This window comes from Cynocephalus volans, chromosome 9 (assembly GCF_027409185.1).
Source record: "Cynocephalus volans isolate mCynVol1 chromosome 9, mCynVol1.pri, whole genome shotgun sequence".
Classification (NCBI taxonomy): domain Eukaryota; kingdom Metazoa; phylum Chordata; class Mammalia; order Dermoptera; family Cynocephalidae; genus Cynocephalus; species Cynocephalus volans.
The window spans coordinates 22374022-22389039 of record NC_084468.1 but is presented as its reverse complement, the minus strand read 5'-3'; the positions used below and the strand labels follow the sequence as shown (position 1 = coordinate 22389039).

The 15018-nt window shown below is 47.3% G+C and overlaps 1 protein-coding gene across 2 annotated transcripts in view; it reads left to right on the top strand.

Annotated features, from left to right (window-relative positions):
* The window catches only part of SEL1L3 (SEL1L family member 3), a 98978-nt gene that overhangs the window by 51445 nt on the left and 32515 nt on the right, over positions 1–15018 (top strand). For both annotated transcript variants that reach the window (XM_063107781.1, XM_063107780.1), the window contains exons 11-13: positions 942–1121; positions 10154–10273; positions 12025–12165. In XM_063107781.1, coding sequence (XP_062963851.1) covers positions 942–1121; positions 10154–10273; positions 12025–12165 — 441 coding nt within the window. The remainder of the gene's footprint in view (positions 1–941; positions 1122–10153; positions 10274–12024; positions 12166–15018) is intronic.

Here is a 15018-nt window from a genome sequence, read left to right as displayed (position 1 = left end):
CTATTCAGGCCCTCAAGGGATTGGCTAGTGCCCACCCACATTGGGGAGGGCCATAGCGCTACTCAGTTCACCAGTTAGAATGCTAATCTTTTCTGGAAACGCAATCATACGTGCACCAGAAATAATGTTTAATCTCATGGCACGGTCAAGTTGACACATAAAATTAACGGTTACAATAAGTACTACCAAATGTTACCTGGTCACTTTTAGTTTCCAGAGGTGCACAAGTGATTATTTATCCTTGGTTTGGGGAGACTCAGGCTGTTCAGTCCTGCCCCAGTGGCTCCGTGTTCCTTGTCAGTGACTGGTTTGTGATGTCCTGTTTGTAAAAGCTCCTGATTGATGGCATGTTTTCCTGAGTCCCTGAAGCAGTCCCCTCAAAGGTAGAATCACGTAGAAAATTCTAGCTCTGTCTCTGCCACAAAGTGGCTGGTTGACCATAGACAAATGACTTCATCTTTCTGGGCCTCTATTTCCTCAAATATGAAATGAGGTCGTTAGAACAGACACTCTGTAAAGACCCTTCCAGCACTAACATTCTGAAAGTGTGAGATTGGGATGTGGGCCCAGTATTTAGATCATCTAGTCATAGATGATGTAAATGAAGCAGGACAGGGATCCTTAGAACACTTATCTGATACACAAAAAGATGCTTTGAGAAAAGTCAGGGAATACTCCCATTCTCAATGAGAAGACAACAAAGGTCAGGGCATTTTAAGCTATTAGATATTAGGAAGGACAGACAGCTGGGAGCTTATAAACAATTAGAAAGGTAGGTTGGCTTCTTTTCTAAAGATTTGTTTTTTTTAAAAAGGCAAGTTAACATATTTCTGAAACGGCTAGGATTACATATAGGGATTGGGCTGGGTGAGCTTTCAGTGTTGGGATTTGATGACCCTAGCTACAATCGTGTGAACACTTTGTCAATTTCTTCCTAACAGGGCATGTTGTATAGTTTGGTTGGAGGCCAGGGCAGTGAGAGGCTGTCTTCGATGAATCTGGGTTACAAACACTACCAGGGTGTTGACAACTACCCTCTGGACTGGGAACTGTCGTACGCCTACTACAGCAACATTGCCACAAAGACACCCCTTGACCAGCACACACTGCAAGGAGATCAGGTATGAGAGAGAATGGGTGGAAATGGTTATGACCCTGTTTACCAGGGCTTCCTGAGCAATCTTATAAAGTGTCTGTACCTGTGGCCGGTTTATCTGGTGGCCTTCAGAGGGTGAACATAATCGAATGGAGAGAAAAGCTTTCTTGCACTCTCCAACTCACAATCAGGAGACTGTGTTCTCAGGCTGACGGAGGTACAGTCCTACATCTAGGCATGAAAAGATTCTCATGAGTGGGAGGACTGGTATGTGAAGGGCAGATTTGGCCCTAAATAGATTTTGATTATGGAAAAAATGTATTTCAGAGACATAGGCATCTTATTTTTCTTTCAATATCATGCAAAATGGAGGGGTCTGAGATGCTAGGACAGATTGTGTCAAATTGAGAGGAGGCAGTTAGCTCTGAGGTCCTATCAATATGTAATGAGCAAGCAGGGTCTACGATGCACAGAAGCAAGCTCCATACTCAGCTGTGTTCCTGCTGCTGGGAGCTTGAGAAATGTTTGTCCCCACCCCGGGCTAGCTCAGTGCTCTTGGGTGACTGACAACAGGCTCCCAAATCTTACTGACTCATTGGGCAAAGAAACCAGTGGCTCATATCTGCCAAAAAACCATCACCTGTTACATCAGACCAGCTGGTGGTGTTTCCAGACTTCTCTGAGGACAGGGAATAGAAGGCTCTAAGTAGAGGTGATAGTGCAGGAATAAAAGGAAAGCTGCCTCTTGAGGATGCAGATCTACATCAAGAGGGAGTAGACAATGAGGTGAATGGCTTCTTAGAATATAATTTTATATATTCTCTTTCTCCAGGTACAATTTAAGATGTTTTCATGGTCATAGCATTTAAGGTGGTTGGGTTGAGAAGTGCAAATAGTCTATACTGGCAGTCAGCCATTATTTCCTGTTAAAGGGTCAGGTAGTGAATATGTTAGGCTTTGCCTACACAGCTCCTGTTGCAACTACTCAACTCTGCCATAGGCAGTATATACATGAATGGGGCAGCTACATTTGTGCGGCCACAGACAATGTATAGCTCCACAGCTGGATCTAGCCTTGGTCTGTACCATAAACTTAATTTTCCCCTGCTTGGGGAGCAGGCCTGAGACACAGGCCTGGCTAGGTCAGGACTGTTAAATCACAGGCTGAGCAGCCAACTAGGAACCAGACCACTGGTCCCCAGCTCTACTCCTGGATTGTGCTCAGAAACCCACAGTGCAGAAAACTTAAGCTCTGATGTTTGGGAATAGACGGTTTCTGGAAAAAAATCTACGGTGGCCACTGTATGGTTATGAAATAAATGACTCATGAGTCAATCTGTAAAGCACCAAAAACCTGTCTGTAGATATTCTAATTCCTTTAGAAAATAATGATTCCTTTTGAATAAAGTTATACACTCTTATCATTTGTACATGTATTCTCTCAGTGCATAGAAGCTACGTGCAACACTTGACTACAGTTTGACAGGGATCAACTTACTGTTTGATAAAGTTTTTTTAAAAAAGAACTGTTCAAAATAAAACCAATTGTACAAAATTCAAGGTACAAAATAATACTGCTGTTGTCTTTCTACTAAGCCTGAATATGTTAATAGTGTCCTATATGTATATATGAGTATTATACTTTTAAGAATTCTAATTCAGCATAAATTGGCAACGGGAAATGGTATGTTGCTAACAAGCTCCTTTTCTTTTGAAGAATTGGCATACGAAATGTTATGATTATGAAAGGAAATGTTTAATTGGTCAGAACCAGAGGAGGTGGATAGAAAAGATCCGTCTTGCAGCTGAAAAGTCGTACAATTAAGAATCACAGATAGGAATTACACAGTTACAGGAGCTGTGTCAGTGCTCGTTTTCTTAAGAACGTGTAATTAATGGCTTCTTGAGAATTTAAGCAGGTCTCCTACGTTGATTTAAATGTCCTTTTGTGGAGAGGTCTGTTAATTCACCAGCATAATGTAGCAAATGAGGAGATATAGAAAGCCAGACCTCTAATTAACAAACCGGGGACCCGTGGATAACTCCTTCCTTGATCCTTGTTTCATTTTCTCTTTTATGTAGCTCGTGGTTCACATTGTTTCACCTTCTTCATGAGCAATCTTGCTCCGCATCACTTCTTCATGATTTAGTGGGACTCTGCTTGGGGTTGAGCAGAAGGGAGACGGGTAGTGTTTCTGTATGTTCTTGTGGCTTCATCGCAAATGAGTTCCTCCCATTCCTCCCACTCTTGAGAAGCTGCTGCTCCTTAAGGTTGGGCCCCAGCCTTCTGATCTCTCTCTACACCTTCTGGAAGAGGGGCAGGGATCCCATCCTCACCCCGGCTTCCAGCTGCCCTCCGCTGCCAATGACACTCAGACTCTTAACTCGGCTGAGACTTTTCTTACAAACTCCCATCTACACATACCACAAGGGAAACCCAACATCTGCTCCCCACTCCCTGCAAGCACCAAAGCCCATGACACTGCCGTCCCTGCTAGACGCTGGGGCATCATCTGGGATTCCCCCCGTTGTCCTGTCTGTTAACCGCCCCCAACAGCTTCACATGCCAATTTCTCTCTCCTCCCTGTGTCCCTCCCTGCTGCCACCACCTAAATTTGTCCTCCTTCCTCTCTCCCCTGAGCCGCTGCAGGAGCCTCCTGTTAGGGCTGAATTGTGTCCCCTCAAAATTTGTATGTTGAAGTGCCAATCCCCAGTACCTCCGATTGTGATCATACTTAGAAATAAGGGCTTTAAAGAGGTGATTAAGTTAAAACGAAGCCATCAGAGTGGGGCCTAATCCAATAGGACTGGTGTCCTTTTAGGAAGAGGAGGTTAGGACACAGACAATACAGAGGGACGACCGTGTAAGTACAGGGTGGTTATGAAGACGGCCATCTGCAAGCCAAGGAGAGAGGCCTCTGGAGAGACCAAACCTGCCAACACCTTGATCTTGGACTTCCAGCCTCCAGAGCTGTGATACAATAAATTTCTGTTGCTCGAGCCTTCTGGTCTGTGGCAGCCCTCACAAACTAATACGCTTCCTCACTGGTCTTTCTGTCACCAGTCTTGTCTCTTCCCATCCTCTTCTCACTCCAAGTGTGTTGTCAACAGTAGACAACAGAAGACCTTCTCAACCTACCTGAGCGTCAGAATCACCTGGGTCCTAAAGAACACCTCTGCACAGGCTCCACCCCAGGGAGTCTTATCGAAGCGACATGGGGTGGGGCCCAGGCATATGATATGCGTATATGCATGTGTGCGTGTGTGCGTGTGTGTGTGTGTGTGTGTGTGTGTGTGTGTGTGTCTCTCTCTCTCTCTCTCTATATATATATTTTTTTTTTTTGAGACTGGCCAGTACAGGGACTGAACCCTAGACCCTGGTGTTATCAGCACTCACTGAGCTAACCAGCCTATGTATATTTTAAAAGCTCCTCAGATGATCGTAATGTGCGGCCAAGGCTGGGAAGTATTGACCCAGAAGAACTAAGTCCAGCTGTCATGGGGCATATGAGGTGTTCCTTGATCTGGTTTCTCTCCACCTCCCAACCGCAACTCGTAACAATTCCTGCTTGGCCTGCCAGCTCCGACAACACAAACCTTTGGCCACACCGTGCGTGCCATTTATGCCTCCTAGACTTGGGCTCGTCGGCCTGTCTGCTTTCTCCACACCCCATTTCCCACAGATTCCTCCTACTTTAACGCTTGCTCAGACATCACCTACTCCTCAGAAGCCTCATTGGATCTCCCCGTTGCTGTGCCACTGTAGCCCCAGGGCACATCTCTGTCATTGCTCCTATGATGGACGTTGTGCACAGGGTTACAAAGCTGCTCCCCCAGGAGACTGTGAGCTCTCTGAAGCAGGGACCTTGGCTCTTCACCTCGGTGACCCCAGTGCGCAGCAGCGTGCTTGACCTGTAGTTGGGACTCAGTGTTTACCCGTGGAGGGATGAATGGCATGAGAGTGCAGAGTTTGTCCAGAGAGGACACAAATGACCGCGATGTCTAGTTGATGCTGGTGCTTTCAGACGAGCAGTGTTTTGTGGTTGACAGCAGGTCCCCAGAGCACTCGGTCTCAAACTCTGCCTCCCTGCACTCAGCGCCACCTTTACAGGGGACTTCCTACACTTGGGGAACCTTGCTTCCCTGTCTCTCCACTCTTACAGCTGATGTTTCCCCATTCTTACTGTAAGATCCCTGAAATGTCAAATTTCAACCAAGAAAACACACTCCCGTTGCGAGTCAAACATTATAGCTGGTGCTAAACCTCTCTGAGAGGCAGGTTCCTCTTAGCGGTCCCGCCAGGCCCTGAAGGAAGCTGGTGGAGGACAGTGGTTTGAATGCAGGCTATGGAAATGCCCCGTGCTCTTGCCAGGCCTGCTCCTCAGTTCCCAGGGGGGCTGGCTGAACCGTGACAGTTCACAGCTCCAGGGAAGACAGATGCTTCTGGAAAACCTGAGGCTTCTGAGAATGTTCACTCCACAGCTGCAAAAATACAGGATTTTTTCCATCCTGACCTCTTCTTTCATTGTCTCCTTTCTTGGTCCCCTTCTTTCTCTCCCTCCCCCTCTTTCTTTCCTTCCCTTTCTCTCTCCTTCCTCCCCTCCTCTCCCTCCTCCCCTCCTCTCCCCCCTCCCCTCCTCTCCCCCCTCCCCTCCTCCCCTCCTCTCCCTCCTCCCCTCCTCTCCCCCCTCCCCTCCTCTCCCCCCTCCCCTCCTCCCCTCCTCTCCCTCCTCCCCTCCTCTCCTTCCTCCCCTCCTCTCCCTCCTCCCCTCCTCTCCCTCCTCCCCTCCTCTCCCCCCTCCCCTCCTCTCCCTCCTCTCCTCCTCTCCCTCCTCCCCTCCTCTCCCTCCACTCCCTCCTCTCCCTCCTCCCCTCCTTCCCTCCTCTCTCTCCTCCCCTCCTCTCCCTCCTCTCCCTCCTCTCCCTCCTCCCCTCTCTCCCTCCTCTCCCTCTTCTTTCTCCTCCCCTCCTCTCCCTCCTCCCCTCCTCTCCCTCCTCTCTCTCCTCCCCTCCTCTCCCTCCTCTCCCTCCTCTCCCTCCTCCCCTCCTCTCCCTCCTCTCCCTCCTCTCCCTCTTCTTTCTCCTCCCCTCCTCTCCCTCCTCCCCTCCTCTCTCTCCTCCCTTCCTCTCTCTCCTCTCCCTCCTCCCCTCCTCTCCCTCTTCTCCCTCCTCTCCCTCCTCTCCTCCCCTCCTTCCTTTCCCTCCTCTCCCTCCTCTCACTCCTCCCCTCCTCTCCCTCCTCTCCCTCTTCTCCCTCCTCTCCCTCTTCTCCCTCCTCTCCCTCCTCTCCCTCCTCCCCTTCTCTCCCTCCTCTCCTCCCTCCTCCCCCTTTTCTCTCTTCTGTCCTCTCTTCCTCTTTCTTCCTTCTCTTCTGTTCTTTCTCTTTTCCTCCTTCTCCTCTCTCACTCACTCTCTCTGTTCCACTCGCTCCCTCCCCTTCTTTCTTTCTCTCTGTTCCTCTTTCTTTCTTCTCTTCCTTTCTCTCTCTCTCCTTTCTCTCCCTTCCTCCCTTCCTTTCTCTGTGCCCAACCCCTTCTCTGCCCTCTGTGATCAATGGCACACAGCGGATCCGGTATGAACGCTGCCCTTTGTAGGCTGCAGGCTGACCACAGGGAAAGGGGCAGAGCACAGGAGCGTCAGCACCTCTGGGACGGTGTGGACCTTCTCTGGGGCTTGGTCCCTGGTGGTCAGAGGATGGCAGAGTCTCCAGACATTGGGCCTCCTGTGACCTGCTCAGCAGGTTTTGACCCTGCAGCATAAGATAGGAACTTTTAGAGATGCTGGTTTTATAAAGCAACGACAAAAGACCCCCCTCTCACCCCCACAGAAACCATGGATGATCCCAGAACTGGTCAGTGCAGGACTCTTGGTTCCTGCCAACGTCCACTGGCCCCGCACGCCCTCCCCCACCCCGCTATGGCTGTCACTCCTCCAGGCAACCACTTCTCCCTGGCTTGGCTGCTTTTCCATCCGAAGCATCATTTTTTGGTCACAAAAACAAAGTCTGAATGAGTGAACAACCGAAAGCTGTTCCCCTTAAGGGTCTTTGCTTCTTCAGATGTCTTTGCAGGTGATCAGCTTTTACAGAAGGCCCCAGACATGTGGCTCCGGCACAGTGCCCAGTGCTGCTGTGGTGACCCCAGAACTGTGGTGGAGCAACCCGCCCCCGGCCTGGGTAGTGTGGTGCGGCTCCGGGGCCAGATTTGCTTGGGTTCAGCTTCCAGGCTGCTCTTCACTGGGCGTGAAATGTTGGATAATATGCTCTCCTCTGTCTCAGTTTCTCTCCTGCAAGATGAGCACCGTGATGGTCTGCGCCTCCCAGGTGGTTATAGCATGAAGGAGTTCATCCACATGCCCTGAGCTGAAGAGAGCCCAGCACGGACCATGAGCGCTCCAGAGTGTTTCAGCCCCAGCACTAGCTCCCCAAATTCTATTCCTTCCATTTTCTAAAGCATAGAATTCTCTTAGGTAGATCTTTATCCCCACCATATAAGGCTTTGAGCTGTACAAGCCTGCAAATACCAGTAGGAGGGCTATCGTTCTAAACTGCTGTCAGCCTTTTACACATTAGAATGAATGGAGGCCCTAAGAAGTGATGAGTGCCGAGTGCCAGGCACTCGCTAAACTCTCTCGTAAACAATCTCATTTAATTCTCATGCAACCCTGAGGTCAGCATGAGTGTCACTCTCATTTTACAGATGTGCCACTGAGATTTGGTGAAGCTAAAGAACTTGCCCAAAGTCACACAGCAAGTGAGTAGTGGAGCCTAGATTGGAACTTAGGTCTTTCTAACTCTTTGCACTGTAAAAAGTAATGGCTAAAAGGTTGAGTGCTTTTGATATAGCAGGTGCTATGCTAGGCTCCATTTCATGGAGGCAGAAACTGAGTCTCAGAGAAGTGAAGTCACTGAGCCAAGGCCCAGGGGTAGTTAGTGGTGAGTTAGAACTCAAGTTTCCTCAGTCTGATATGAGAGGTTGTGCTCTTACTGGCCCCACCCTGCTGCAAGGCTCAGTGGCAGCTCCCAGGGGAGTGGGAGGCAGCCAGGGCAGCAGACAGGAATACAGAAGACAAATGTGTCCCTTCTTCACAGCTATGCACAGGTCCTTTGGAAACATGCCAGGACCCTTCTCCAACTGTTAGAGCTCATTACGTGTAAGGGGAGATGGTGAGACAGTCCACCATTAGCTTCCTCCCAGATGCAAGTGTCCTTGGCAGGAGGGCAAGGCTGGGTGAGGGGTGGGGGCCCCACATCAGCCCATCTGGATTTGACTCCTGAGTTTGAACAACTACATCTGTGACCTTGAGCAAGTGACTTAACCTCTCGGGGCCTGTTTTTACATATGTGAAATGGGGACATTGATGGTGACTGTCTTATTAGGTTACAGAGATTTGATGAGCAATTAGAACAGTGCCTGGCACTCTGTGCATGATGGTTATTGTGCTCTATTATCACTGCCAGAGAGGGGCAGAAAGACCAAAGAGGGTAAATCTCTGCAGGGTGGGGACTGTGTCTTCATGTGTTATGTCTTTCATTCAAATCCCATGACAAGGAGCAGGAGGAGGAAATAAAACAAGGAGAAGAAAAACAACCAAAAGTCAAAATACCCCAACTCCCCAGACGAACGAAAACTCTCCACTTACAAATTCCTCATCAGCCCAATTCCAGGCTCTTTACAAAAGACAGAGCGTCTCCGGGGGTTTGAGCTGAAGTGCCCGCTCATGGGTGCCATCTGTACATGGTGACCATGCACTTGGCAAAGTGTACACCAGATGGAGTAGCTTGTGCCCAGACTGGATTCCAGGGTCTTCTTGCTAGAGGGCGACATCACGTGGGAGCGGGAAGAGCTCTCTTTGGAGTCAAGCCAGCCTGGCTTCCAGGGCCAGCTCTACAATGTTACCTGAGTTCATGATTTCACCTTCTGAGCCTCAGTTTCTTTGCCTATAAATCGGGGCAGTGACCTGGGTCACGGCCTTGTTGTGAGGATTAAATGAAAAACATTTGTTAAACATCTGACATATAGTTGGTTTCAGTAAAAGATAGTGGCGATTATTATTCTAATTGTTGCTCTTAGCTCGGTGGCCTCCCAAGGTTGCACATCCAGCAGGAATGGAAACCTGCTAGGTTCTGAGCCTAGCACAGTCTCCAAGTCTCAGCCCCCTAGGCTTTTGAAAAGGACCCCTGGATTGACACAGCTACAGAATTTATGACTCTAAGTACTTTTCTTAACTGTCTAACAAAGAGGGTCAGAAGGGAAATCAGGCCTGACTCCTTGTTCTCTGAGGCTTCTTTCCCAAATTAGTCCAGATCCAATTTTTTCACCATCTGCCTGTGGCTGTGCTGGGGATGGAACACCCTCTCCTAACTCCCTCATGGCACTGTTAGATAGACTTCATATTTCTAAGGGGCGACTGCGAAACAACAGGACCCGATTTTTAATAAACAGCCCAAATTTATACATCACAATGAATCATTTCTTCAAAGGAGTCAGATACCTGGGAGGCTGTGTGCAAATTCAAAACATTTTGTGAACTTTCCCTTTGGGTTCATTGTTAGTGCCTCTAGCACATTCTTTCTCGCATCCTCAGAGTTAAGTCATCCTCTTCTTCCCAGAGTAGATTTAATTTTTGGAAATAGCCAAAAGGTATTTGGAGCTGAGCCTTCAAAATAAAAGGGGGTTTTCATGCAGGCCAGTAAGACTCTAGGATAAAAAATAAGGTTATACTTAGAAAATATTGATTCACCGTTTTTGCTGCTGTATGTGTGTAATCTGGCTCTAAAATCAGTGGCACAAAGTGGACTTCAGAAAAGGTTGAGCAGTAGAAGTAGAAATGGAAATAATTTTGGCCTTCCAAGGCAAACACTTTGATGGGAACAGACACCCGTTTAGATATGCGAGATGTGGTACATTTATTTTAAGTGAATTTTATCTTCTGTTATTGCAGGCCCACTTCATATTTCAATTATTCAGATTCTTTTTGCTTGAGCAGTTGCTAATTTAAGAATAATGTCACGTCTTTTGTGTGTCCCTATCATTTGGATATTTCCTTCTTTCCTAGGCATATGTTGAAACAATTCGACTAAAAGATGATGAAATCCTCAAGGTACAAACCAAAGAAGATGGAGACGTCTTCATGTGGTTGAAGCACGAAGCGACCCGTGGCAATGCAGCAGCTCAGGTACAGTGCGGTGGCTGACCTTGAAGGTTCTGTCAGCCAGGATGGGCCAAGCTATGCTGCAGTAACAAAACATCCCAAACCTCCCTCTGGCTTCAGACCCCACTGGTGTATTTTCTGCTCACTCTACATCTCCCATGGGGGTAGGCAGGGACTCTGCTCACACAGTCCCCTAGGAGCCCCACCTGACAGAGGCACAGCCGTGGCACGTCACAGGCTGGCTCTTCGCACTTTGGCTCAGGAGCGGCACAAGTCACTGCTCACATTTCCCTGGCCAAAGAGAGTCACATGGCCCCTTGTGACTTCAAGTAGGCCAGAGCATAGTGCTGCCACCCATCCAGAAGGAGAGTGCCACAATATTTATGAGCAGCTCTAAAGACTACCATCAGATATTTTGGTGCATTCAATAGAAAAGCAAGAAGCATCATGAGGTGCAGGAGAGATTAGATGGGCCTTGAGAAGAAGCCATGCATTCAGCTAGGAGGCCAATAGAAAATCATCACAGAGTGCTAGGACCAACCTTGTCTCTTGATCATCCCTTGTCTTTTGGATAGACTTTTAAGAGGCATGAGAAAGGGCAGAGGCTGGGGAAACATCCTCTGTCTGATTCCTGACTTTGATTTCACTATGAAGAAGAGCCCTTGATGGGAGCTTGCTAAGGCTAATTGCACCAGAGGAAACCTACTTCCCAAAGGATGGATTTAGCTTTTGCTTAGTGCTCCCAGCAAGCACAATGGTGTCATGAGGAGCCTCTGGGTCTGCTAAGGAGGCAGATGACCAGGGATGGGAAAGGGAAAGAAAAAAAACCAAAGGCATTTACAAAGCAAATGGTTCAGAAACTCTTTTGTAACAGTTCTCCCACCTGTCTGTAGAGATCTTTCCAACATTGCAGGAGATATTTTGCTATGAGTTATGAGTATTTGGGGGGGCAGGGAAGAGAAGGAGACAAGAGAACCGGAAAGAAGGAAAGACAATAAGGGCCCCACCTGGGGCCAGAATGTGAACACGTGTGGCGCCTGGCTCCATTCTTGGTACCCGTTCTAGCCTGCAGTCTTTCCACTGCAGGCAGGAATTCCAGTGTGTTGCTCTGGAAACACCACTGCCAGAGCCATTTCCTGGGGGCTCTAGAGCTTGCGTTAACTTTCCTAAGGATGGGCCCATCTTCCTTCCTCCATCCAGCAAGTCTTTGTTAAGCAGCTTCTGTGAGCTTATGCTGAGCTCTGCTGGGTGGGGGCCAAGGGGACGAGGGCAAAGACAGATTGCATCTTGAGGTTCCTTTTTTCTCCTGTGAGCTCCCAGTCTCAAGTCTGCTGGTGGAGCCAGCCATGCACACACATGACATGATAAGAGATAAGTGCTATAGAGGGATGCCCTGAGTGATACGGATGTGCAGAGACCTCCTCGCCAATCACTGGGCCAAAAATATGGGCAATACCTCCCAGAGGAGCAGGCATATGAGGACAGGAGAGAGTTGTGATCATTGACCAAGTTCCTCCAGGTTGTCTCCAGCTCTGGCCCTGGGTGCAGTAGATACACACACACACACACACCATTTTCCACTTGTATTAAGGACTCCTATTTATACAAATCCACCTTTAGGACTCTGGCCCCCAGTTGGGAGATAAAGTGTGTCTAGCTAATTCTTGGTTCTCGATATAAAACGTTATAAACTAGGTTTGTCCTCCCACCTTTTAAAGTCTTATATTAAGCATTACACAGGAAAGTCATTGCTTTAAATTGTTATTGTCTTTAAGCAACGGTTGGCCCAGATGCTATTCTGGGGGCAGCAAGGCGTGGCCAAGAATCCCGAGGCTGCAATCGAATGGTATGCCAAGGGTGCCCTGGAGACCGAGGACCCCGCGTTAATATATGACTATGCCATTGTGTTATTCAAGGTGAGAGTCACTGAATCCGTGCTGCAGTTGTGCAATTCTTATCAGACTTCCTGAGCAGTTTCCCGTGGGTCTGCAGGCAAACAGGGCGTCTGTAACTGAATAAACTTAGTGTATGTTTACGTCAATCTTGATGGAAGGGGACATTGGCTAAAAAGACAGAGTCAGAAGCAGTTCCCTGGTCTCATTTTTAATCATTAGTCTTATGTTTGGCATCTAGGCTCTCTTTGCTTTTGCAAGAACAGTAACATTCTGGAGGAGACACTCATATTTTGTGGATTGGTACACGGCCACCAGCCCCCACAGTTGCCGCAAGTTTGCCACCAAGCATAGTTCTCATTGAGTTACAGCTTAAACAAAGCATGTATTTGGGCTGGATCCCAGCAGTCCTGCTGATGAAAGCAAAGACTTGGTTTTAAGACAATGAGATAATGGGGGGGAGGGGTGGGAAGAGCCTAGGAGACAGAGGACAGGCATTAAAGTCCCACCTCTGTAACCATCATGTATGTCCGTGGCATCATCTGCTCTCATGGGATGATGGAGTGACCACAGATTTGATGAGACAGCGTAACCCATGGGCTTTGAGAACTGTAAACTGCTGTGTGTCTTCTACGAGATAATAATAGTTCATGCTGATTGAGTGCTTGTTATCTATTTTACATGTATTAAAATATTTAATTCTCACCAACAGCTTACAAGGTAAATTGCCATTTATATATAGAAACAGAAGCACAGAAAGGCTTTATAACTTGCCCAATGTCACCCAGCTGGTTCATCTCAGATGTGGGACTGGGATCCAGGCAGTCTGGCTTTACAGTCTGTGGTCTTCATCCCCATACACAGAGATATAAATTCATGATTCTTGGAAAAGTAAAAAGCTCTGGCTTTGATAAGGAAACACTCGGACCCTATGTCCACTCCCAAAGAAAACAGCTGCTCCCAAATACTCAGTGTCTTTAAACGGGGACTTGTACTCATGTGGCCAGCCCTATCTCCAGAACCACAGCTGTGGCCACTCACTGATTAACAACCATGACTTTTGCTACATTTCTAACCCTCTAAATCCTATCAGAGTGTGAAAACCTATTGATTGTTATGGTTTCCAAATTGAGAGCCTGGATCTTCTCTTTCCAGTCGTCGAATCAACATAGAAATTGAATCTTAGCCATATACTAGTGCATTCATGTATTTATTCAATAAGCGTTCACTCGGGGCTGCAGAATGAATGTTTGAGTTGGAGGGATGCACAGATGCCTGAGCCACGTTCCTGACCTCAGGGGCTCCTACACTGGAGGGGAAGACAGAGGACAGATAGAACAGAGCAGCAGAACCTGTCCACAGAGTTGGGGTGGGTCACTGTCCAAAGGGTGGAGAAGATGAAGGTACCCATCAGACAGAGGCAAATACATAAAAAAAAGACTCTGGAGGTTACGTAATGTTTCCTTAGGGTCCGAATTCCCAAACCTTAAAGGTTTTTGTTTCTATTTTGGGCTTTCCTGCATTGCAGCTAAGTTATCTCTTGGTGCAATGCAGGAAGCTCTTTAGCAGCATCTCAGGAAAGATTTACCTGTAGCTAGGAGATCTCTTCAAGTGTATTCCATGTGAAAGAATCTCATGCAGGAAATGGGCTTTCCAAATGTAGAGAACAGCACTGAGCAATTTTGCTGTGTGTGGACACCTGGCTTATTGTAGGCGAGGATGGCACCAGCACAATGGTGTGGTTTGTCCAAGGCAGTCAGGTGCACCCCATCTTGCATCCACATGAGGATGCAGCTTTGACTTTGACTGCAACAGCTGTCCTCCATCACTTCATCCAGTGGATAGTTACTGAGCACTTACTATGTACCAGGACATTCATTTATCTCATTTAACATCTTCCAGTATTACTCAGATTTGTGTATAGTTGCACAGTCTTTGTGCAAGAAATCATTGCACTTCTGATTAAATAGCAAGTATACTGGAAATATCCCTATCCTAGAAATCAGAATATCTGGATTGTAGTTGCAGTTCTAACTGGGGGCTATAGATAAGTAAGCCTTTCTGGGCCCCGGTTTTATTTCTTCAAAACAAAAAGTTAGAGAAGATAAACTTTGAATTCGACCAGGTTCTAACATTCTGTGATTCTGGTCTCTCTTGATGCTCTTCCAGAAGTTCAAAAAGGTTGTTTATTTTTCCATGCAGTTATCCCAAGTATCCTTCTATGTCCTTTTCTCTCCTTTCTTCCTCTCTAATTAAATGAAGTCACAGTGCACTTCTGAAAAATATTTTATCTTCCACTTTTGCTTCAGTTCAGTGGTTTTATCAAATAGGTAAGTTAAAGTAGAAACTTGTAGGATGTAATTTAATCTTTTGTTGGATTCACAATTTTATTTTGAGTCCTGAAAAATATAGAATCAAGCATATCCTGTGTGTTTCCTGTATCCTTCAAGGAGGTTATGAACTGAAACATACAGGAGAAAATAAGCGTGGATTGTGGTTTCAAATCCTGCCTCCACTTCTCACATGTGACTCTGAGCAAGTTTCTTAGATGGGAATAACACAGCAACTTGGGTGGGGTTATCGCAAGGATTAGATAGGATAGGACAGAGCTTGGCCCATGTTAACACAAGAATGTTTGCTAGTGCTATCTCCATTCACTGTAGAGCTAAGCATTTAAATAGAGTTAATACCTGTGTTCATTGCAAATTTGCAGAGCCCTCTCACATTCATATCACATGTCATCCTGTCAACCGCTGTGTCTGAGTCCAGGAGGACCCCATGAGGCCCATGGTGGATGAGGGCTGTCAGTAATTCCAAGTGAGTTTGGAAGCAGCAGCCGTTTTCAACAGGCTCCCCATGCCTGGCATCGTCACTATC